Source organism: Micrasema longulum, unplaced genomic scaffold (assembly GCF_059751315.1).
Source record: "Micrasema longulum isolate JH-2025_06_02 unplaced genomic scaffold, ASM5975131v1 h1tg001219l, whole genome shotgun sequence".
NCBI classification, from domain to species: domain Eukaryota; kingdom Metazoa; phylum Arthropoda; class Insecta; order Trichoptera; family Brachycentridae; genus Micrasema; species Micrasema longulum.
Window position 1 is genome coordinate 173800 of NW_028278406.1, and position 24846 is coordinate 198645.

General features: G+C 32.4%; 1 protein-coding gene and 1 long non-coding RNA gene across 6 annotated transcripts; one reads left to right on the forward strand and one right to left on the reverse strand.

Annotated features, from left to right (window-relative positions):
* The first annotated feature begins 198 nt into the window (after positions 1-198).
* LOC148276416 (uncharacterized) lies at positions 199-5688 on the forward strand. Of its 5 annotated transcripts, none has more exons than XR_015823743.1 (3): positions 199-875; positions 2136-2290; positions 3530-5688. It is a non-coding gene; the product is annotated as an uncharacterized LOC148276416 (long non-coding RNA). The 5 variants fall into 5 exon arrangements; XR_015823741.1 differs by lacking the exon at positions 199-875 and adding an exon at positions 1034-1202; XR_015823742.1 differs by lacking the exon at positions 199-875 and having other exon boundaries at positions 1705-2290; positions 3530-3730; positions 3841-5688.
* LOC148276417 (TATA box-binding protein-like 1) lies at positions 4521-24467 on the reverse strand. Its single transcript, XM_088234300.1, has 4 exons — positions 24247-24467; positions 12770-13309; positions 12587-12681; positions 4521-7060 (listed from the first exon to the last, which is right to left on the reverse strand). Exons 2-4 carry the CDS (start codon positions 13294-13296, stop codon positions 6828-6830), a joined length of 855 nt encoding a protein of 284 aa, XP_088090426.1. The 5' UTR covers positions 13297-13309; positions 24247-24467; the 3' UTR covers positions 4521-6827.
* Between the last annotated feature and the right edge of the window lie 379 nt (positions 24468-24846).

The window sequence follows — 24846 nt, forward strand, 5'->3', positions numbered from 1 at the left end:
GATCGACGCGACCTCCATCGCCGACAGAACCAGTAAAAAAATATATAGTTATGAATTTATTAGTCTATGGACATCTACACCTGAGATTATCAGAATAATGGGCAACGTTCAAAAGCAATTCCTTACCTAAAGCCAGCTGTACCATAAGGGGAGACTCACATACTTCGACTACCGTCAAACGTGACAATTTTGCCCAGTTTTATCAAACTTTTACAATATCATAGAATTTTTGTATAGGACTACTCCTATCTATTTTGTTGAATAGTGATACTAATTATTCTGAGCATTTTACAAGTACACAACGTTTGCTTTTCTTTTATTTATGCAATTTTAGAAGACAAAACATGCTAGGCAAAATTATCTCCATTTATTGACAAATTTGCCCACTTGGACATTAACCGTTATTTTATGTTTTATCATACGGTTTATTGTGACTTTTTGTGCGAAAAAGATTTTTTTCCGCTTTAATCCAAAACGGATTAAGAGAGCATACCACATTATACTATAATTTAATACTAACGTTTTCAAATCAATATTCCGTACATTAAAAATGTATGTGTGTAAGTTTTGTGAACGCGCCAGCACTAGATAATGAGGAAGTTCAGTGTTTTTTGTTGAATTTTTTATTTGTTAATAGACTGTTAAACTAAGTCAAAAATTATTTTTTTTAATTTTTATATATCGTATTATCGGTGCTACGATTTTTCAAAGTTTTGTATTTCTGAAATAACTCCGCGTGTAACGTCAGAGGTTCATTTCCGCTTATTCTCATTCAGTTCTTCCTATTGGTCTAGAAGCGACAAGCAGACCGGAAATCTTCCATAGCTCTCAGATCATAGGTTGATTCACATGAACCAGTGACGTCATTTAAAGTAGTGCGTTTTTATCAAAGTATTTTTTATTATTTTTTCTGTACATTTTCAAGAAACTTTGTCGTATAATTTAATGCTCTAATTTTTACCACGCGTAAGAAAACATTTTTTGTATCCAATTTCCCGTAGGGCTGAAGTTCCTCATTGACCTATACATGAGTCGATTAAATAAAAAATATGTTTCTATCCATAGCGATACATTGAATTGAACCAATTATACTATTATATTTCTTCTAGAATCTCAACCGTTCCTGCGCTCTGTAGCTGCAAGACGTGTCGGGAAGTTTATTGTAAAGCTGCAATTGATTTTATTGATTTTCACAAAAACAGGTTACAGGGTTTTTATTTTTTCATCTGGACTCAACTCATATTTCATTGTGGTTTCGATGGAGACAAATAAATAAGAATTACTTCATGCAAATAAAAACAACCTGTGCACAAAACAGTTTGTTCTAGTTTACTAGTAATATCATATATTAGCAAATTTTATGAAAATAATGCAAACAGCGTGTTGCAGATGTTTTCAAAGAATTTTTTTTTTCTATTTTGTTTAAAATATGAATTAAATTAGATATATATTAAATAACTTTTAGCAACACGTCACGTGTTTTTTTATTTTACATTTATTAAAATAAGAAATTTGTCAACTCACTTTTTATTCATTTTTAAAACGTGGTTTGAAATTTTCGACTTTAATATTCTTTTTTCAGAAACCGGCTGTGTTTAATTTTTTTAAATATTTTTTTATATTTTTTTACACCATCTACCAACATACAGTACTTGTTTTCCGAAAATCTTTTATAAAATATATGTGAGGAACGCCCTTTTGTTATCATCAAAACGTGTTGCAAAAAAACAAAAAGATAAAAAAATCTATTTCGCTCATTTTTAGAAAACTTGAATTTTTTCTCACCTTAACTTTTTTGGCCCATAGAATATTAAAAATCTACTATAAATGTACAAAAAAAGTTGTAATGAGGAAGTTCAGTGGTTTTTAAGTTTTTTTAAAAAATTGTATATATTGTATTATCAGCGGTATGACTTTTTAAAGATTTGTATTTTTGATACATAGAATTAAGAATAGTCCAGAAACCGCATCAAACTGAAGGCGACTAAACTACTCATAAATGAGTAGTTTTACGTTTTCATATTTGGTTTCATGAGTTCGTATTTGTTTGACGTTTCGTCATCAATGTATCCACACATAAAGAAAAGTGTAGTCGCATGCAAAAAATAAAAATCCACAAATTGACCACTCTTTAGGGGGTAGAGAAGACTCAGAATAGCACCCCTGGACTTTAAGGCACACACTATGAGCCGGTTGAATGCTTTGAGACATGGCTTCACAGAAGAATGGTTCGTATACAGTGGGCAGATTTGTTTAGCAATGTAGAGGTCCTGAGGGCTAATTACAGCAGGTAATTGTTAAAATAAATTTATTTTTGAATGTAAGTAAATGCAAATCAATTACTTTCTGTCGAAAAAAAACTCTATTATGTATGAATACACTATAAATGACATATTGCTCAAAAGGGTGAGCGAAATAAGAGACCTGGGTATAGTATTTGATGTAAAACTTGATTTAGTTAACCATATTAACAACATAATAAACAAAATTATGAAAACATTAGGTTTCCTGCTTCACATTGTCAAAGACTTTAATTCACTTAATAGTAATATGTAAATATTTTGTATGCAGCAGTAGTTTGTAGTCAGTTAGAATATAATTCCATTGTGTGGTCTCCTCAGTATAAATTACACATTAGGGACATAGAGATAATTCAAAGAAAGTATTTGAGATTCGTAAATTTTAAATTAAATATTCCCTTAGATAACATAAATTACACATATCTATTACACTTTAAATTTTATTTTATTAGAAGATCGTATAAAAATAAATGACTTTCTTTTTTTATTTTCTATTTTAAATTCGGGGCTCGATTGTTGTGAACTCCTGAATCTTATTAACTTCAAAATACCAGTATAGTCACTAGATGTACGGAGTTGTTTGCAACTACATATAGGTATTAACTATGCATGATGCATAGTAGGTATTAACTATGCACGAAACTCACCGATTCCGCGTTTACATTCCTTAGCCAACAAATTTACTTGTGATATACATTTTTAATTTAACAATTATTCATTTTAAAACGTTCTTAAATGCACTGTTTAAAACTAATTATTAAAGTCATAACAAAACTTTATTTTTCATGCAATTTTTTCTTTGTTTTTGATGTGTATTATTATTATCTTATTTCTTTCTGAAACCAATTTATCAAATATTTTTGTGTACCATATATTATATTACTATCTTATATATAATTACTGCAAACTAATTTTTATTATTTGTTTTTAACATTAATTTGTTAATACCACCTTTTTTTATATACATATATTTTTTTTTGTTTAAATTCTTTACAATTTGCTTTTTAATTCTAACATTTTTCTTATGTCAATTTTTTCTTTCTTTTTTTATTATGCAAAGTTTCACTTTTTATTTTGCATTGCATTATGATTTTAATTCTTTCTACATGTATACAAAAAAGTGTTGTTTATTTTTTAAATTAATACTTTGTATGTTTGTACTTACCTGTATAATTTTTGTAAATGCCCCTTGGGCGTATTGTAAAATTAAATAAATAAAATGCATAAAGGTCTATAGGATTTCCTATCTGGGTCACATCCTGCATGGAGACAAGTATAAAATCCTTCAACTTATACTAATGGGCAAGATTGAGGAACAATTTGGACCTGGCAGAAGGCAATTGTCTTGGCTGAGAAGCCAGAGAGGCCTTTTAAGAAGTGATTGCCAACGCCGGGGACACCTGATGGGGCACATCAAGAAGAACTCAATTGTATTGTATTTCATTTTTCCTACCCACTTTCTAAACATTATTACAGAATAGTATGTGTAGAACTTGATTTAATTAGTTTGAAAACAAATTTATTGTTGTCTAAATTTCAGGTTCCTCGATGAATATTATTTCCATGGAAGGGTTCCAAGTTCCAAAGAATGTGGAAGGCTAGAGATCTCTGTTTTTTATGCAATCAAAAAAGGAACATATTTTTATCAATACAACCAGCATTCACTTTGTATCACTTAATGATAAGTTATTGTTGAATAATAAACTTAGTGCTATTGAACATTACTCAAAGAAAACTACTGTAGTTTTACTCAAAAACATAACTTAGGTTTTAGAAGCATACACCCGAAGATGGGAAGAGTACTCTCCCGAAACTACAATTGTTCTTAAAACTGAAAATAGTATATTATTTTATAAAAACTTATATTTTTTTGGGGGTGTCACCAGTTTAGGATGCTCATGCTCATATTTATTTATTTTAACACTTTATATACAGTTTACATATGCATAAGGGCGGGCATATTCTTCCTACCTACCCAAACTGTTCAATTTGAGAAAATCAGGGTGACTACTTTATTTATTTGTGTGAAGAGTTATTATACTGAAATAATGACTCCTGTTTGTAATATATTTTTTGTTTTTTAGTATATTCTTTTCATTATAACTTGCCTAAAATCAATGCATAAACCTAAAAACGAAATTAAATGCATCATTTTAAAAAGGGTTATGAAAGTTATGTGCAACATTATTTGTTATATATGGAGATTTAAAAATGCACTTCTATCTCATATCACATAAAAATGATTTATTTGTATCGCATTAAAAAAGGTTACATACCGAACAAGCAAATAATTTCAGTCGAACAATTCTACTAGAATTACATGTGAAATATAAATATGTTATGTAATGATAAATTAAAACATAATTATACATGTTCATAAATTCACAACAATAAAAACATTGAAATGTATTATTCATTTACTGGTATTTAAATATTATCATGAGTCAGTTCTTAGTATTATAACACTATTTATGGCCAGTTAAAGTGAGAGACCTGGCGAACAGATCTGAATATTGAGATATCTATTGTGAAGCAATTTTATTAATAGAGTACTTTCACTTTTTTCAACAAAAATTGCGAGAAAAAAATATTTTAAAATTGAGATTCGTTTATTTGGAAGTCTTCAAAATAGAAATTTCACAAAACGATGTTGCTTCACATACCTGATATTGACTATAAATTACATTTTAGTGATTGATCGATGCAATTTGAGGTTACCATAATCGTGACAATTATGGATAAAGCATTAGATTTAAAAATAAAGAAAAAGTAAAGACTTTTTTAAAGACTTTTTAGGTAATATGTACTAACGACATATGATAAGGTAGAAAAATGAATAAAATCTTCTATACCTCACTTTATTTATACGAAAAATTTTAACAAAGGAAGAATGAATAAAAAGGGCGAGGTTCAGTAATCGATTTTTCATTAATTATAACACTTTATTTTATTTAGTGTTGGTGAAAATACTCTATTAAATAATATTATGTTTAAAATAATTGGGAAAACATTTTTCATAATATAATTCAGGCAGAAAACAAATCTGGATTTGATGGGAGGCAGAATTTCTACATTATATGCTTGCAATTCGAGAAATGTACATTTTTTAATCCTTAACATTTAGCACTTTGAAATATGTAGGACAATGATTTTTTCGGCCTCTGAAGACATGACTAATATTATAGTCTTATATGATCATACATCTTTTGTGTTTCACAATTTGACCGATACCTAAGGGTATATTTACATAATAAGACAGGGGGTAACAAGGCAATTTTATATCATACACTTAACTTTAAAATACACATTTTATTTTTTTACTAAAGATAAGATAAATGTATACTAAAAGCTGACTAAAATGGGTTAGCATGACAACAAAAAAGAACACTATGTGATTTCATATTGTACGCAATAACCACTCTTATAACTACTGTAGCAGTATGGATTATTCGGGTTCACATTTATTCCTAATTTTAATTTAAAAAAAACTAAGCATTTTGAAGTACAAGGGAGGATTAAATTTGTGAAATGAAGGTCTAACATCTGCACTAGAGATAATGTAATTGCATAGCGGTGGCATTCTTTTGTCCCAATGCCCAACCACATATAAAAAAAACTAAGTTATATAATATATGGATGTACATTTATTTTATTGCACATAAATATAAATGCTGTTGGAAAAATCTGAGGATAATACGAAAATGTGTCATTTGCATTAGCTGATTTTATCGGTAGGTAGTTGATTAGAGAAGTTATTAATACAATACAGATAACTTATTATTTACACCTATTTTGTTGACATTCAATTGTTTAAATTCCAAAGAACAAAAGGGATAGTAATTATATGGAAAGGCATTTCCAGTCTCGTATTCATGTTATAAATTAAAATGGTCAAAATATGATATTTTTTTATGTGATCTAGAAATGAATGAATTTAAAATGGAATATTTTAAGTACAGCAATGGAAAATGTGAAACAACTTAAATCCTCTGTAGCAGGTAGGAATGAGGTATCTAGTACATTACCGACTCATTTACTGATGTCTAGGATTAACTAAAAAGGCACCATGAATATGTTGCGAACCAGTAACAATACCCATTCACTTGTCATGGAGATACTACCAAACAGGCTACATAGAAACGTAACATCAAATACAGGAATCTCTTAGGAATTAAACGGACATCGGTGGATATAAATTGAAATGAATAAAACTATAAAATCTTAATGTCGTTTTACTTAAAAACAATACTCGAAATATAATCATACACTCGTTGGGGACACCTTGAAAAATAAACTGACGCAGTCACCGAACGCGATAGGTACATAAAAATGTTAAATAAATACGTTTAAAATTCCCTCCTTTCACTTACATAACACACTGGGTGTACAAGTAATCACTTATTAACAAACAATATTTGAGAATCGTTTTACACCAGTCTCATTAGAGCTCATGTAAAAAACATAATTTACATTATTTTGTTTTAAGTCTTTGGTACTAACTAAATAATGAGATATTTTGTTTGCCAGTCAATCCCAACTTTGGTCACTTTCACAATTCTTCTCTTCATCAGACATAGTCACCAGCTCCATGGGGTCATTCAGGTGAGTGTCTATAGTGTTCATATCGCGGGTAGTTCCATTACGCAGTGCTCGCTTGGCTTGCCATAGTTCTTCGTCTGCGGGACTCCGCTCTTTTCTGAATTCGTAAACAAGAGGGAAGATTCGTTCTATGGCAGTCTGGACATCATTCACACTTCGAGCTGTAATAATCATTTTTACATTAGTTTCATTTCCTATAAATTCAATATTGAAAACTAAGGTTTTTAATTTTAAAAAGAGTAATATTTGTGTTTCAATGATTTACTAAAAAAAATCATTTTGGGGGGCTTTTTCGATGAGTTGTAAATAACTCACTATTAGAAAATGGGAATAAGGTTGTGGTAGACAGGTTTCATACCTCGCACCTCTCATTCGTGAGCCACAGGACCACAGCCTGGTTCTTCCCCGATTTTAAAGATCACAGGGCCATATTCAAACTACAAATATGAATCTAACTCAGTCAGTAATAAGTTATCAACACATCCAAATTCACCTTAAATCTGTTAATAAAGATTCACTGATATCTAACCTTGTCATTCATTGATTTAAACGGCAAAACTGTAGTTAGCCAGAAAATAACCAGAGGTTTAATAATAATAATAATAGGTGGATAAATTTCTTCTATATTTTATGATGTGGTATATTTTGTTTTAAAATGAAGAATTTGGTAGATTTTTTATTTGACGGAGAAAGGAAAGAAATATGTATCGTTATGCATTATTTAAAAATAATTTGAACGTATTATATAGTTAAAAAAAAAAAACATATACAGGGGTTCCTTAAACCCTGTCACATCCGAAACCACAATGATCAGTGTGGGCAAGAAGACATATTAGCATATTTAAAAAAATATTTAGAGCAAAGAAAAATTTTAAAAGTAAAATATTTAAAAAAACAAATGGTTGCTTACTTCTGCAGGGGAGAAGTGAGGGGAGCACGGCGCAGTATCCGATTCCCCCATCCTCCTCCTCGTTTCTACCCTGCAGAAGTGAGCAACCATTTGCTTTTTTTGATATTTAATTTTTAAGAATTTTATTCGCATTAAAAAATATTTTAATGTGCCAATATGTCTTCTTGCTTATACTGATCATCGTGGTTTCGGATGTGACAGGGTTTAATGAACACCCTGTATATACATAGGTACATAACGTAAAAAATAATAAGCAATATAATTTATATATTAATGTAAAAAAAAAGGGAAAACAAAAAGAAAATTTTGTTTGATTGCATAGTAAACTGACACATATAGAGAGAATCATGGTGATATTTTACAAGAACTAAAATTCCTCACTTGTCGAGAGTTGAAGATTCTTATTTGCATTTTGAAGTCTATATTGTCAATTACAATATGGAAAATATTAAAAAGTGGTAGTATGTGTACCTTCTGTGAAGGAAAAAAGTTTTAAAAAAACCACTCTAAACTATTATATCTGTGGTGTCACAGAAAAGGGAACACAAGCCTTTTTTAGAGTTTTTACAATCATTTGAAACTTCATTGAGTGACACACAAGGAAAACAGGCACAAGTTGCATGTATTCCTCATTTTGGCAATAAAACAGCAATTTTACATTTGAACCTAAGTCGATATTTGTAAAAAAGTGTCAAAGAAAAAAATAATTCGAGTTGTGCCTCTTACGATTATTTTTTCATCAAATTTGTAACATGGAAAAGGGGCACAAGTCGACTTGCGCTAGCAGTGCTATAGCTTCACCATAATGGTGTAATGAAATAATATTCATTTATGATATCGCAAAAGGGCATATCTTTTGTTGAACTGGATCCTCATGCCACACCACCTCAAATTGCCACAAATTTTACAAAAAACTTGCCGGAGACTGAGGTTGAATAAATTGTTGTTGATTGAGATTTTTAATTTAATAACTGAATTGTTATTCCTTTATATATGATAATTTTAAATATGTAAATAGACTGTACATTTGTTTTGATATTTCAAATAAGCATACTACTACTATTTCTGCCATCACGCCATATCCTCGTAGGGTAGGCAGAGAGAACAGAAAGCCACTTGCGTCTGCCCTAATATACATTCCTAGCTTCTTCTGCATTCATGCATCTTTTCATAGATGCCCTCCGATGATCACGTCTTACTTAATCGTCGTCTTCCTACGTTACTATATATATTGGTTTTGCACAGGGCTACATAAAAGGGCCCGGAACTCACTTCATGTCAAGCTTTTCACTAAAAAACTATATTTAAATATCATTTAAATGAATTTTTAAGCAACTATTTCTATGCCACAAAGCGCACAAAAAACATTATTTTAGATTATTTTTTTATTTAAGACATGTTATTTATATCTAAAGTTTAAGAAACAAACATTATATTTAGAATATATTGTACAAATAAGACTAAATTTAAAATATAATCGTAAATGTATGTACTTGAATAAAGGTTTATAGTGATTTCCAAAGTTTTTTCTAATTCTCGTCTGATAAATAGTCTCGATTTCTTTTCTTGGTGTTAGTGTCAATGGCAAGTAAAAGCAAGCTTTTACCATTTTTTCGTCATCCACTCGTTCCACATGACCACCCATGTTAGTGACCCTTTCTTAATCTTATCAATTATACATGTATCAGATAACTTGAATCAACATTGGAAAATGAATGTTTGTCACAGAAGGCAACATTAGCAGTTCACAGTGGAGTCCTAGTGCTGACCCTTATTTATGGGAGAGAAGCATAGAATCAGAAAAAAAGGTATGTATGAAGGTAGACTAAATGCTGTCAAAATGCTATCTCTCAGGTAAATGTGTGGTAAAACTGTGTATGTACATGGCATGATTAATCCAATTTCAAAAGTCATAATAATCAATGCGCATGCATAAAAAGATGTATGAATTTAGAGGAAGTGAGATTTGTATGCAAATACAGAGTGATATGGCGTTCTATCCTCTAAGCATAGGCAGTAGCGTAACAGCAAAACGTCATGACGGTTTGTTATTGTTGATGTATGCCATAAGTTGCTGCGTCCGTTCTCTTATTTTATTGTTCCTCACAAAGTTAAACCATTGCATACCAAAAAATATTGTGTTTTTAAAACTTAGTATTTTTCCATTTTAACCCTAGTAAGAATCTTTGTGGACACCATATGCTCTAACTAGGGAATGGGCATGAAATGGTTATGATAACTGTTTAAAAAGTGTACACATAAACAACTTAGCTATATAAATATAAAGCTAAATTGTATCTATGAATTGTGGCCTAAGTGCACTTAGTGCTAATATGATTGAAATATAGGAAAATAATTAACAAGGGCACATGTAATAAATATATACTAATACAGTCGAACTCGGTTATAACGATCGCGGAAATAGCGAAATCTCGGATGTAACGAGGAAACATTAGTTGACATTTTAGTTCATGGTTTTTTCCATACAATTATTTACTGTTATAACGAGCTACTTCTCGGACATACTGAACAAAAATATTGTCAAAAATTACACAAAAATCTTAAATTGTTAAAAATATCATTCTCGAAATAAGAACCTAAATAATAAAATTCAAATGGTCGGCTAACGTAAAGGATAAATACCGCCGGGCGTTAGGATCGGATTATGTTTATGATAGCTAAGTAAGTGTCTGAGTACTTAATTGGGTTTTTCGCCGACAATATTTAAAAATGAACACACATGGTTTTTAAAAAATCCAAGCTTTGTGAACTTAGTAAGTGCTGGTTCGGCACGTTGTTAAAATTTACAGCTGCTTTTGTAGTTCATGTATGACATGCTTGTTTCGGGGGTTTTTACCGGTTTTTTTATAGATTTTTTAATGTTTTATGCTTATTTCAATACACAAAAAATACCGAATGAGTTCTACGTGATATCAAATGAGTTCTAGACCAGATCCTAACGTAACCTAACCCCTGAATTATAAACATGTCTACTAATACGAGAAAGTGTCTCTCAATTCGTGAAAAAGTGGCAATTATTAAATAAGGATGTTTATTTGTCTGCATTTGAAAAGAATATCACGGACATAAAAAAAAATTAGAAAGTGCGAGCGTACTAATGTCGATGAGGCATTGCTCCAATGGTTTTGTACCCAAAGAAACGCAGAATTTTCCATCGATGGACCAATATTGAAGGCGCAAGCGGAAAAGTTCGCAAAACAATTTGGAAACGATGTTTTAAATGTAATAATGGTTGGTTAGATCGTTTTAAAAATCGACACAATATTGTTTGTGCAAAAATAAATGGAGAAGCAGCCTCTGTTGACGGTGTAATAGCGTTTGGTCAGAACTGAGAAAGGAGTGACAATGTGCAATAGCGATTGCAAGAATAAACTTTTCTCTGGTATAACGAGTAGCGCTTATAACGAGCAAATTCAATCGGTCCCATCTTCCTCGCAATAACCAAGTTAGACTGTATGTCATTTTTACAAGCAATGAATATGTTAACTCATAAACAACCCTCGATTGAAACATAATATATTCAATTATTCAAAATAGCAAATCTAACTGATTTATTTTGTAATAATTAAAAAACCATTTAAGCTCTAGGATTTAGTAAGTAAAAACAGCCTTATTGTAAAATTACGCCATGCCGACTTATGCCCCTTTTCCATGTCACCACAGATATAAGCTTGAAGACAGAGTTGGCGCATCGAAGGGCATTATTTTGGGTGTTTTCAGTAATACCATATAAAAAACATAAATAAGGTAAACTTAGATTTTTTGCATAACCTTAATTTTTTTATTTAATATATATTTTAAATATTGTTGTTCTTACGTGTTTTACACAATGTAGTGGTGAGTATTCTAAATATTGTAAACAATATAATCTCATCAATCATTGATATTATGTTTACTTTGTTGCATATTAAAAAAAAAATATTGATAAAAAACAATCCAAAAAAAATTCTGGGTAATTATAGATATGATGATGGGATGAATGAGGAACTTCAGCCCTACAGGAAATTGGATACAAAAAATGTTTTCTTATGCGCGGTAAAAATTAGAGCATTAAATTTATACGGCTAAGTTTCTTAAAAATGTACAAAACATAAAAAAATATTTTAATAAAAACTAAATACTTTGAACGACATCACTAGTTCATATGAATCAACCAATGATAAGAGAATTGTGGAAGATTTTCGGTGTCCTTACCGTCAATGGACCAATCGGCAGAACTTACCGAGAAGGGGAAGAGAACTTGAGATGTCACACGCAGATTAATTTCAGAAATACAAAACTTAAAAATCATAGAGCTGATAATACGATACATAATTGAATTATTTTTAAATACTGATAGTTTAAAGGGAAATTAAGTAGGTATATTATATTTTTTATAATCCAATCTCTGCAACATATAAAATCTTCTTGTAACTCCAAAATAACAAGTGAGTAAATCTAATTAAATCATTGAACACGGGGGAAAAAATCTGACAATAGCAATGGGGCCGTGGTCAAGCTTCTTTCAAAACGTGTTCAGTAGAAAAAAGTTCAGTTAAAGTATTAAAAAAAAACATTATGAAACTTTTATTTGTGGAGGGTGAAATTTTTCACCACAATGTTTATTATAACATTTTTAATGCATAATGCAATCTCTCCCAACTAATAGGGAATATCATCTTGCTTTTATTTTGTGTTAGTATATTTAAAATATAAAATTAAATCCAAATAAAAACACTGTGGTGAAAGACTTAAAAATGAAGGAATGTCTACTTGCCTGTCACAGTGACGCTTCCCGTTGAAAATATTTTTAATGTGGCTTTGGGATTGGTTATTTTATACGTTACTCCTGGGTGTAATTCAGGTTCATAACTAAAACAAAATTATTAACATCAGTGTAAAGAAAAATATTCTTAAATCTTATTTAGAGTATAAAGCAAGAATTTGAAAATCAACTTACTCTGCTTCCTTGTGTTTTTGTGAAAATGCAGTAATTTTTATAGCAAATGGCATTGAACAAGTTCCAAGAACATTGACAACTCTAAAATTATGAAATCTAACTCTAAAACCAAGTTTCTGCAAGCACCTTGCATAACGTCTGGCAGCGATTTTAGCCTGATCTTCACTCGTGGCACCAGTGCATGTTATACGACCAGAAGACCAGATTGAGGCTGTGGTATAAGGTCTTCTCAATTTCATAGTGACCATTCCATTTTCCCGCCTAAATTCCACATTGATTCCTGTGAGAGCTATTTGTCTCAAATTTAAATGGCAGCGAACACTAAAACTACAAACAACATTATTGATCACTATATCGATTTCGGGGGCGGCTTCCGCCTCCACAGGGTCGGGAATAGTTTGGCAGACTTCATCAGTTGCCACCTCGTGGTCACCCATTTCATGACTATTTCTATCATTTACTGGCATCTCCTGAGAACGCAGGTTAGCCAAACTTTCTATTCCATTCTCTCGGAGCAGTGTAGCCATAACACCATATTATCTGAAAACCAAAATGGAGCATATTGTAAATATTGTCCGCATAAGATGAAATCTTCAGGACTGGATCTTAACAGGCCTACTTAGGTGAAAGCGCTCGTTGTTCAATAAACAAAACAATAAAACATGACCGAGGAATTTTATTGATATTTTTATCAAAATCATTAACTATAGAGTTTATCAAGATAGGTATATAATATATTCTCTAAAAAACATCAATATTAAAAAAAAAAACATTTTGAATCTAATTTAATTTTTCTCATTAAAAGAGAAAATATTAGAATGATGATCTTACGATAATTGAAAATATTGAAATAAGTTATATTCTAAACAAATTCATTTTAAAAAAATGTTTTAAAAATACATTTGTTTAAATTTCTTTTGTTTGAAAATAAAATGTGGATTGAATTCTGAAGCCATAGATTTTAATATTTACAATACTACCACTGTACTATGAGCTGACTAATTTCTTTACGATTTCAATATCACAAAAATACACTAATTATATACGTTTACTTCAGATACGGAAACTTGAAGTTGAGACGGCATAATAATGTATTGACTGTGATTCTATCAGGTTCTAATATAATATACTGAGTTTTTCTACTAACATTTCTTGGTGGAACTAAATTTTAATTATAATAATAAAAATACGTACATAGTTTTATTTCACTTTTATTTATAATTTTTACCAGTGACCGGGTTTTGTAATGACCGAAAAATCAATTTTTATCAAAAATACTAATGTTAAATTCCTTCACACATGCTGCTAATGTCAAAAATAAGACCAACACAAAATTTTAGAAATAAACTGTTAAAAGAATTGCCCCGATAGAATAATATTAAATGGTCAGGTGACACACGTTCACCTGGAAGGAACCAGACTAGTTGAAACATATTGTAACCCTAAGGCAACTGACTGGGACGGATACCGAGACCAGCTGAAGTTAAACACGGTTACGATATGCAAAGCCATCCGATCAATTGACCATTAGAATCGGCGGCGGAGGACCTTGAACGTAGTGTCAACACTGCATACCATGATAACTGCCCCCTGAAAACTACTAAGGCAAATCACGAGGTTACCTGGTGGAACAGCTCGAGTGCAATTCAATAAGGCTTAAAGAGACCAAAACAGGGATCAATACAGAAAAGCCTTTACTGAATTCAATCGACAACTAAGGAAAGCAAAGATAGCATCTTGGGGGATTTTCTGCGATGAAATCCATGGAGCTGCACAAATTTCAAAGATTCACCAGATGCTTTTAAAAACAGTGACAACTGACTGAAGAGGTAGCCACCCTATCCGGCTGAGGAACTTTGAAAGAAGGGGGGGGTTGGGGACTGGAGAAGGGCACTTATCTTTTGACCACCCCAAATGAAGTGGGCAATCAGCATTTTTATGCCATTTAAAACTGGGGGAGAAGATGGCATTTTCCCTGCCCTCCTACAGCAGGGATTAAACATCATCCTACCTTTAATAGTAAAACTTTTTAGAGCTTGTTATACATCCAAACAGCTGAACCAGTCCGGGTAGCCTTCATCCCCAAGGCTGGAGATAGAGACAAGTCACAGCCTAAGTCCGACAGACCAATCAGTCTCACCTCTTTCCTTCTTAAAACAATGGAGAAGGTGATTTATATTTACACTCTAAAAGTGGCACCTCTTCGTGTTAATTACCATGCCTATCAAAAAGGCAAGTCCACAGAGACGGCACTGCTTGCATTACTGACAGAGTAGAGAAGGCACTTAGTGACAAAGAAATTGATTGATTGTGGGTAAATGCCCTAGTACCATATCAAGTCTCATGCAGATAGCCTTGATAAAGATTGAGAGCTGGTGTAAAAAGACTAAACTTTCTGTGAAACAATTATAGTCCCTTTCACCAAGAGGAGGAAGTTAGCTGCTCTTAAGCCTCCTACTCTTTTTGATAAGACGAACTTATCCAAGGATGTCAAATATCTAGGAATTATCTTGGAGCAACAACTAGTTTGGAATTTACACATAGAACATGTGATCAGAAAGGCCAAAATCATCTGGGCACTGCTGAGGCATGGTGGATAAAAAATGGGGCCTAAAACCAAAGGCTGCACTTTGGATATATATAGCCACGGTAAGACCTGTGGTTACCTATAGATGCATAGCTTGGCACAAAAAACCTAACAAAAAGTATGCAGTGGTGCATTATCCAGCATACAAAAAATTACCTGTAGCATTGCCACTGGAGCAATGTTCTCTAATCCAACTATAGCAATGGAAGCTATGTTGTGCCTAAATCCTCTGCACATTCATGTGCAGATGGAGGCGGGCAATGCCAACTGTATATCTTGAACTATGAGGTATTTGCAGCAATACCTCATTGATAATCCGATGTTAGCTATGCCATCGGATGTAATGTCTACGGAATTTAACTTTCAAAAGCATTTTACGGTGATTATACCGATAGGGAACAATGGCTGCTCAATAGCCCCCTACCCTACAGGGAAGGAGACATTGAGTGGTACACCGGTGGCTCCAAGATGAAAAAGCAGGTGCTAGGATACACTAAGTTAGACCCGCAAAAAGATTCTCCATTAGCCTACAGCTCTATCTTCCAAACATAACTCTATGCCATCAATGCCTGAGCACATGAAAATTAGCGCAGGCAATACAAAAACAAAATAATTTTTATTCTTTCAGACAGTCAGGCTACACTAAAAGCACTGAACTTTGTCGAGATCAATTCCAAAATAACCTTGGAATGCCTACGGGCGCGTAATTGTGTCAGCAAGTGTAACAATTAAAACATCGACGGTAACGAGGCAGCTGATGAATTGGCAAGGCTGGAAGCTGAGACAGCCCCAATAGGCCTTGAGCCCTACTGTGGGTTGCGTAAATGTGCTCCTCATAATGAACTTAGGTCATGGGCCAGGAAGCAGAGCGTAATGCTCTGGTAGTACCTGGTCAGCACCATGCGAATGAAGTAATAAAAGGGTACTCGCAAAGTTTTGCTTTTGAGCTAAAAAAGCTCAGCTATGTGAAGGTTATCACTAGAGCCCTTACAGGGCGCTGCAGATAGAACAAACACCTTGCTAGAATGAACCTTTCCGAAACTTCTAGATGTAGGTTGTACAGTGCAGATGAGGAAACACCTATACACATTCTATGTGAATGTGATGCTTTACATCATAAAGGATCCTCATCCATGGGGGACCACTGGTTAACCCGAGTATGTTAAAGAGTTCGCCCCCTACTTAATAGCCCGATACTTAACGGATCTGGGCTTGGAAGGGGAGATTTAGCAAAATGTAAACTCTCACCATCCACACAGTACCCGGCTTTTAATAGACCTGGCTTGGAGGGCGAGAACTATTCAAGGGGACCCATCACAATAGATCTTCACAGGTCACAGTGACGTCAGGAGCTTGCATAGCACTGACCCCTACCTCTAAGAATAATAAGAATAACACACATTCATTCCCAATATTGTATCCATTAAAATACAAACAATGACACTATTCGATAAGAATTTACTGCTGGGAATTTTACTTTCAGAGAATCACTTAATTACCGCTTCTCTGGCCCGGCGACATGGCTTTCGAAGGAACTACCAACCAGCAGTTCCTGTTATAACTTTCATAAAATTTATATACACAATCTCAAATATATTTTTATTATAAAACTTCATAAAATTATATGTTTTACATCTGTTTTTATTATATACATTCAAACACTACCTAGGATATTAAAAATCTACTGGGGGGACACAATCCGAAACTATGACATTCTCCGACAGATGAAAAACGATAAAGAGGTACTGAAGACCATAAATAACAGAAATCTTATTTAATACTTCTTAATAAAATAGTACTTTGTGCATGTGATGAGAGGTGAAAAATATAACATTTTACAAGTCATTATACAGGGAAAGATTAAAAGAAGACGCAGTGCAGGTAGAAGGCACATCTCTTGGCTAAAGAACTCGCGTGACTGGTTCCATTGCAGCACTCAGTCCTTTTTCAATGCAGCTGTCAACAAAGTAAGAATTGCTGTGATGATCTCCAACCTCCATCGGGGAGAAGAAAGAATACTTAAATTCATATAATTATATAAAATCGCGATTGACAACCCCTGCTTGCACTTGTATATAACATAGAAATTTGTTTAGTCTCCAACCAGTTTGATGATGTCGGTCACGACGAAACCCGATCATTGGTAAAAATTATAAATAAAAGTGGAATAAAACTATAAATGTATTTTTATTATTATAAGTTCTAATATAACTTGTATTTTTTCATGTAAATGACCTCATCAACATAGTTTGTCAATAAATAAATAAATTATGAATATAAATTTCTTGCACTTTTAGCCTCCAAAAATATTTGCAGTAAGTATAATTTTTTACCTGATTAATGTAATTTAGAGGAAACACTTTAGTACTAAAACTCTGTAAATTAGTGATTAGAGAGAGAATACAAGGTCAAATCCCCAATTGTTGACACAAATAGTAATACACAATGCACTTTTTGCAGTATGATAAAACAAATACATTACACGCCTACAGGATGCAACTAATCTGTTCTCATTTCTCACTCATGTTAACTAATAACTGAATTAGTTGGTTCAATATGACTGAACCACTGACATCCATATATACATATGGTGGCAGGCACGCAAATAGGGATGCTTTTATATCAAGTTCAAAATAACCCAACTCTGGATATAGAAAAAAACTATGTGAAGTTTAAAATATTTTTTTTTTATTTGAAAATTTATTTGTTTAACCGTTATGGATTATTACATTAATTTTACAAAAATAATATATAATATTTTATTCATACTCTGTTGTTGATAATATTTGTTACATCTTTTGAAGTCTTTTGTTTGGTTTTGTCTGGTAGTTTATTGTATAATTTCAGTCCTTGTCACGTTTTGTAATGTTGTATTTGATATTGTTCTTATATTCTTGTATTATGTCCATGTTTATTACAATTTTTAGTTTTAGTTCTTCTTCTACTATAATATCAGTGGCTAACTTATAAATTTTAAAGATTCTAGTTGAAAAAGTTAATTAAAATTTAATTGTTTAATTTTTTTAAAGAGTTCTTTAGTTGGTGTTAGGTAAGGGGGGTCTTAATATACTAGATTCAATATTTTATTTTGCTGTCGTTGTAGTCTGTTTATGTCATTTTGGTTTCCTTTTTCCCATAGTTGTTGCATATAACATATTTTAGATTTGACATAGGTTTCAAACATAAGATTTTTTTCCATTTTTGGAACAAATTTTTTGATTTTTGAAAAAAGACTAGATAATGTCGCATTTCGCTAATTACATTATTGATGTGAGTTGTCCATATCAATTGTCTGTCAATTGTTAGTCCTAAACTATATTTATTTAAACGGGGGAAGGACACCTTAACCGCAAGAATGCCTGAGTGTAGATCTCAGCTCTCAATTTCAAAATCAGCGCTTTAAAATCTTCAAGCGGAATTCGCCTAATTTTCATCGTTATTGTGTACTTTGTCCATATATGAAAGTAGAGGAAGCAAGGTCTGTATGCAAAGACAGAGTGATGTGGCATTCTATTCTCTCTGCCTACCCTCCCTTAAGGTGAAACAGCGTGAAGGTTCATGTTAATGCATAAAATGTATATTATTACCCTATTACCTATTATTATTAATTCGTATTTCAAATGCGTGACCTGATAGAGCATCCGGGATTGCAAATTATTACTGCAGCAAGTAGAAGTTACTTTTGTTTGTCAGGTATTCAAAAAAAAAGGGTTTGTACAAATTATTTTAAAGAATGCTGAATTCAAGAAAAAAATAATTTTTGTACTAGTGGGCTGTTATACGTGAATCGAGTTGATTTACATTTAATCAAATACATATACTTATGTCATAAAAATAAGAATATCATATGCAAGTATAACTACAATCATCTTCATTCACATATCTATACCTAATAGTGCATAAGGCATTAAAATGGTACACCAATGTATCTTTATAATTTGTTAGATAAAAGGAAAAATGATTAGTCTTTCCTTTTAGATACAGTCGAGTAACTATGAAATCTGGTAGTTTAAAACATTTTATTAAAATTTTTCATCTCAATGTCGGGAATTGAACCCAGGACCTGATTAAATATGCACATTTTCTCAACTCTTTCATCCCTCGACTTTTGTGAAGTAAAAGAACCGGGCCGCGATTAAAATGGGAAGTTAAGGATGTCATACCCCAACCATGACAGTATAGTTTAAAGATAAATTCTCTCGAGCGATTACGAAGATACACTACCATCGATGCATGCCAAAGGGATGCGCACGTCACGGTACACTTATCTACGTACTAAAGTGACATACCTTCATTATGATGTCATAGTTGAAGTCAAATCCTCCCAAGCGATCGCAAAGATACACTACTGACCCTTTATCGTCAAGTATTGAGGTAGGTACATCGGTATTTACCAAGGGCTCTAGTACCCCATGGTACACATATCTACGCCTTAAAAGTGACAAAAATTTTGTTCCACCGAGCAATTTTTGCTTTTATTACGATATATTTGAATTTCTTATCATTCTGAGGTGGCCACTTTTTTTCTTAAAAGCCTATTTAAAATACGAAAGAGAAATAAGTAAATTTTGAAGGCCAAATTAATTCTGACATAGCTATCAGTTTTGAATCTGAACGGCTAGATGCAGAGATAACATGGCTAGATGCTGACATATAAACATATAACTGTATATATATATGTATATATGACATATAACAGCCGTTGTTTTACCTTTGATATTTGGTATACAGATTGTCATCGTGAAAAATAAATATAATTAATATATCTTTCTGAAAGAATTTATCTACATATCGGTAAAGCCGGCATTGTAATACCTCGGTAGATACATACCGACAAAAGTTAAACTTACTGTTTCAGGAATTGTCAATGTCGTTTGAAAATTATGTTCAAGGGTGGACTTTTTGCTTTAATTGTCAATTATATAAATGTGAAATTGTTTTGAAGTGGCTGCTTTTTATCACAGAAGCCTATTTAAAATATGAAAGAAAAATACCCTAATTTCAATTAAGCATTGAACGCAGAGTAAAGTTTCCGCGATTACTATAAGTTGAATTTGATCATATGACATCTGAGATGACGTAATGAAAACACTTAAATACAGGTTGGTAGAGCATACTGAGGTTGATAGAGATAGTAGAAAAGTTAAGTTTACCACCTCGGTATGTACCTTTTTACCTCCTCGTCTCTTCATAGTATAGATTTTTAGTCAATTTCTATTTCTAAAAAATATGCATATTTCAATTTTCTGTTTAATAATTAAAATCTTATAAAATACCTACACTATGTTCACATACCACTGATTTTCTCAAATATGCGGTTTGCGTAGGTAGGAAGAAATTGCCTGCCTTTATGCATAAGTATATAAACTGTATATGTATGAGGGGAAACCCAAAAGTAATGGGAATCGCGCTATGATGGGGAGGGAGAGTGGGGATACCCATTTTTCGATCCGGTGTCCGTTAGGGACACGTCTCCTGAGTTAGTGTGCGAAGTTCTGTCGCTGTGAGTGTATCAGTTCGTCCTGTGGGAATTTTTTTAGTGAAACAACTTTTTCCATTTCGCCGAAAACGTGACGGCTGATTGTTGAGAGCAACGCGTGGCTGTGAAATTTTGTTTCCTGTTGGGGAAATCAGCCGCGGAAACTATTGTAATGCTTAAGACTGCTTATAGGGATGCTGCCCTAATTAAAACCAGAGTCTATGAGTGGTTTTCACATTTAAAAAATGGAGAAATGTCAATAAAAGACTAACCTCGTTCAAGAGGCCCCTCAACGTCAAGAACTGACGAAAACATCGACAAAATCAATGCTTTCGTTCGTGAAAACCGTCGCCGAACCATTGATCAACTCTGTAAGATGTCTGGAATATCATGGAGATCAATTCGGGGATTTTATCCGAAGAGTTGCACATGAGAATAGTTGCAGCCAAATTTGTCCCTCGCCTTCTCACAGGCGAGCAAAGGGAGCGTCGACTTCAGGCATGTTTTGAGCTTCAAAATCAGCTCAAATAGGACCCTGAATATTTTTTCAAGGTGATTACTGGTGATGAATCGTGGTGTTATGGATATGACCCTGAAACAAACAGCAATCAAGCCAGTGGAAGACACCTGGCTCTCCTCATCCCAAAAAAGCTCGCTAAATAACTCAAACAAACAAGTCAAGTCAAATTGTTAACCAGAAGTTCTACTTGGAGGTTTTAAAAAGATTGAGGGAGAGTATCCGGAAGAAAGGGGCAGATCTTTGGCGCACAAGCGACTGGTTCTTCCATTATGACAATGCGCCGGGCCACACCGCTCTCTCCGTAAAGCTGTTTTTGACCAAAAACGGCATGACACCAATTGTTCACCCCCCCTACTCACTGGATCTAGCCCCCTGTGATTTATTTTTGTTCCCCAGACTCAAAAGGGACATGAGAGGAAAGCGTTTTGCCACTGTGAAGGAGGTAAAACAAAAATCGCTGGAAGGCCTAAAGAACATCCCGATACGTGAATTAAAAAAATATTTTGAACAATGGAAAGATCTTTTGCAGAGGTGCGTTGTGGTTAAGGGAGAATACTTTGAAGGTGATCAAAATTTAGTGTAGGCATATTTTTAAATAAAGAAGTTATGACGAAATTCCCGTTTTTTTGGGTCCCCCTCGTATATAGTGTTTGAATAAATATGTACCAATGAAGATAGCGTTTGTCATTGCGGCCCTGAAACCTTTATTGATGTGGAAGAGATTCATTTGGCTGAATTATTTTTACCTACTAGCCTGAAAATACCTTTCGATGTTTATACTTTTTTTTATTAAATTTATTCTTCAGTTCAAAAGTCAACAGATGGAAGAGTTGAGGAAATGTGGGTGTTTAAACATAGGCAGAATGGTGAATGTTACAGTGTGTAAAGTGGCCACCTAAACCAGTAAATGACAGGTCATAAGTTCTGTAAATGTCTAGACTTCCAAAAACCCTTCTTAAAAATGTTTTTCCTCTCTGTTGCAATAATATGTATTGTTTGTACATCTATCAAATCCAAATAAATGAATAAACACAACACCTAGCGAAATTCTTCTTTATACAGATATTTATTTATAGAAATATGAAGACATAATAATTTCATTAACTATTACCATATCGGTGATGAAAATATCAAAATTAAAACCCAAGAAGGTGAAGTAAATGCTCAAGGTACTCAAAAGGGGCAAAAATAACTTATGCCTTGACAAGTCTTTGTTTTATCAAAGTCATTATTATTTTGTGTTGAATACAACCTAAAAATTGTAGTACAACTATCTATTTATTTATTACACTTATGGCCTAAATTCAAATAAAATAATAATAAATCCAATAACCTTCTCGATAACAATATTAATAAATCCAATTATCCTTCTTCATCCCTCACTGATAATCTATGAAAAACGGAAAAATCTATCCCAAAGAATTAAAAGTTGTGCGACCAACTAACTAATCTTTACATTATGAACATAGGGGCGTAAAACCAAAATTGCACCTAGAAGATTTGATAAATAGCAAATTGTTACTTCTATTAACACAGTTGGAAACATGAAGAGGTTGATTGCAACTGAAATGGGACATCACTTATAGCATTAAGTATTTTAAAAATGCATATAAGCTTCATCTTCATTCATGTTTTTCTAATAAAGCAGATTAAGAGATTCCTTTATTTCAACATAGGAATAGTTGCCCATTTGCAATCCAACCAACCATACCACTTCTCTCAGAAAACGGTGTTGGACTGACTCGATATAATGGATATCAAATTGCAGACACATTCTAGATGGGGTTAGTCTAATTTTTATAACCTCAAATTGTAACTTATCACAAAATGAAATAAACTAATTTTTCACAGCATTTTAAAAGAAAAATCAATTTTAAAACAATGGATTGGAGCATATTATAAGAACTTACTTATAATATATGATGGTGAATTGAAAACGAGCCACTTAAGATTATAAAAAATACTTACAATATAAAAGAAAGAATTAAGATAAGTATCTCCAAATTAAATTAAACTAGGATATATTATTAATGTTTATTTTCATAATAAAAAATATATAATACGATATTATTACATAATAAAAAAAAAATCCTTATTAATTCCTTGCTACAAAACTTGTGATGTGATTAGAAAAAGATGTTTATTTTAAAATTAATATTTGTAAATACATTTTCAAAACTTTTATGAGCACGTAAGTATATTGCAAATATTCCGTAATGTGCTTAACAATTTAAATATTTAAAGGAGGAAAAATTTGCTTCATTAGATCGTAAAAGAGTAGTCTATAAAGAAAATAGATATGATGTATGATAAAAACATCTAGTGGCATGTTCAACAATAGAATATACATATATAAATATCCTTCTACAATTCTTATATTAGTTATTATAACTAGAGACCACTCTTATATTATTGTTTGTATTTTTAAACATTTCCTAGGTTAACATTGAGATGGTAGCATGCGAATAATATTCTTCTTTTCCAAGCATATAGTGTCTACCTATACTTTTATCAGAGCAGACATATGATTTCAGAAGAAAAAACTTCTTTAGTGAAAAAAATTAAGTACTTAATATTGTAAAACTGTGAATCGGTTCAAATTCTACGAGTTCGTTTATTTACAACAAAACCTAGACAAATTTTAGTATGATATTTTGAAATAAGGTGCAAGGCAGTGTCCAAGGAAGAATGGTGTAAAAAACGGGTATTGGAAACCACAACATTTAACAGGATATTCTAGTTAATAGCATCTGCGATTCTGAAGAAGACTGCTTACAAACTGATAAAATGCAAAAATTATATCTTGTTATTTAAAATACAAAAACACCTGAAGTGTAACTGATACATTTCCATCTTAAGAATACAAAGGAAATATGACCAAAATTACTTACCGATACGAAAGCGATTTTCCAAAAATTTCAATTGGGTAACAATGCAACAGTTTTGAAAACGTATTTATGTTGCATACAATTAAATATTAGCGCACGCTCTTAGAATTACGAAAGATATCTTAAACGTCCAGTCCATAGCGAGTCGGCCATATTTCTGTGCTTTCTGTGGCCGTATTTCAGGATGTTTCAGGAGTTTCTCGAAATAACATTCCATAGATTATTACTATCTAAAAAAGTCATTAGTCTATTTGGCGGCGGCGACAGATATTATTTTGAATAAACGATTTTCATAAAAAGTTGATTTCGCAATTCATTTTAACTAGCCCTTTAAAACTGTTTTGGGTCTCAATTTGTAAATGTGTAATCGGAAACTAGCTTTTTGACTAATGTTATTGTTAAAGGCCTTCATAAAAAAAAACCTTCAACTTGATTTATTAACTATTTAGGTTCTGTATCAGCGATTTATAATTCGCACTACCTACCTTTAATGGCACAATACTTATTGGTGACTATCACTACTAGGTATAACCATCGTGTTTCATAATTTCGTAATGATTATTTTTTCTATTGTGGGTTGGCAGAAAATATGGATCTCCATAT

Coding starts and splice junctions, on each gene's coding strand:
- LOC148276417 (XM_088234300.1), bottom strand. CDS start 13,296: ATGGCTACACTGCTCCGAGAGAATGGAATAGAAAGTTTGGCTAACCTG. Junction 12,682..12,769: donor CAAAAACACAAGGAAGCAGA/GTAAGTTGATTT, acceptor ATTTTGTTTTAG/TTATGAACCTGAATTACACC. Junction 7,061..12,586: donor GGGAAGCGTCACTGTGACAG/GCAAGTAGACAT, acceptor TGATTATTACAG/CTCGAAGTGTGAATGATGTC.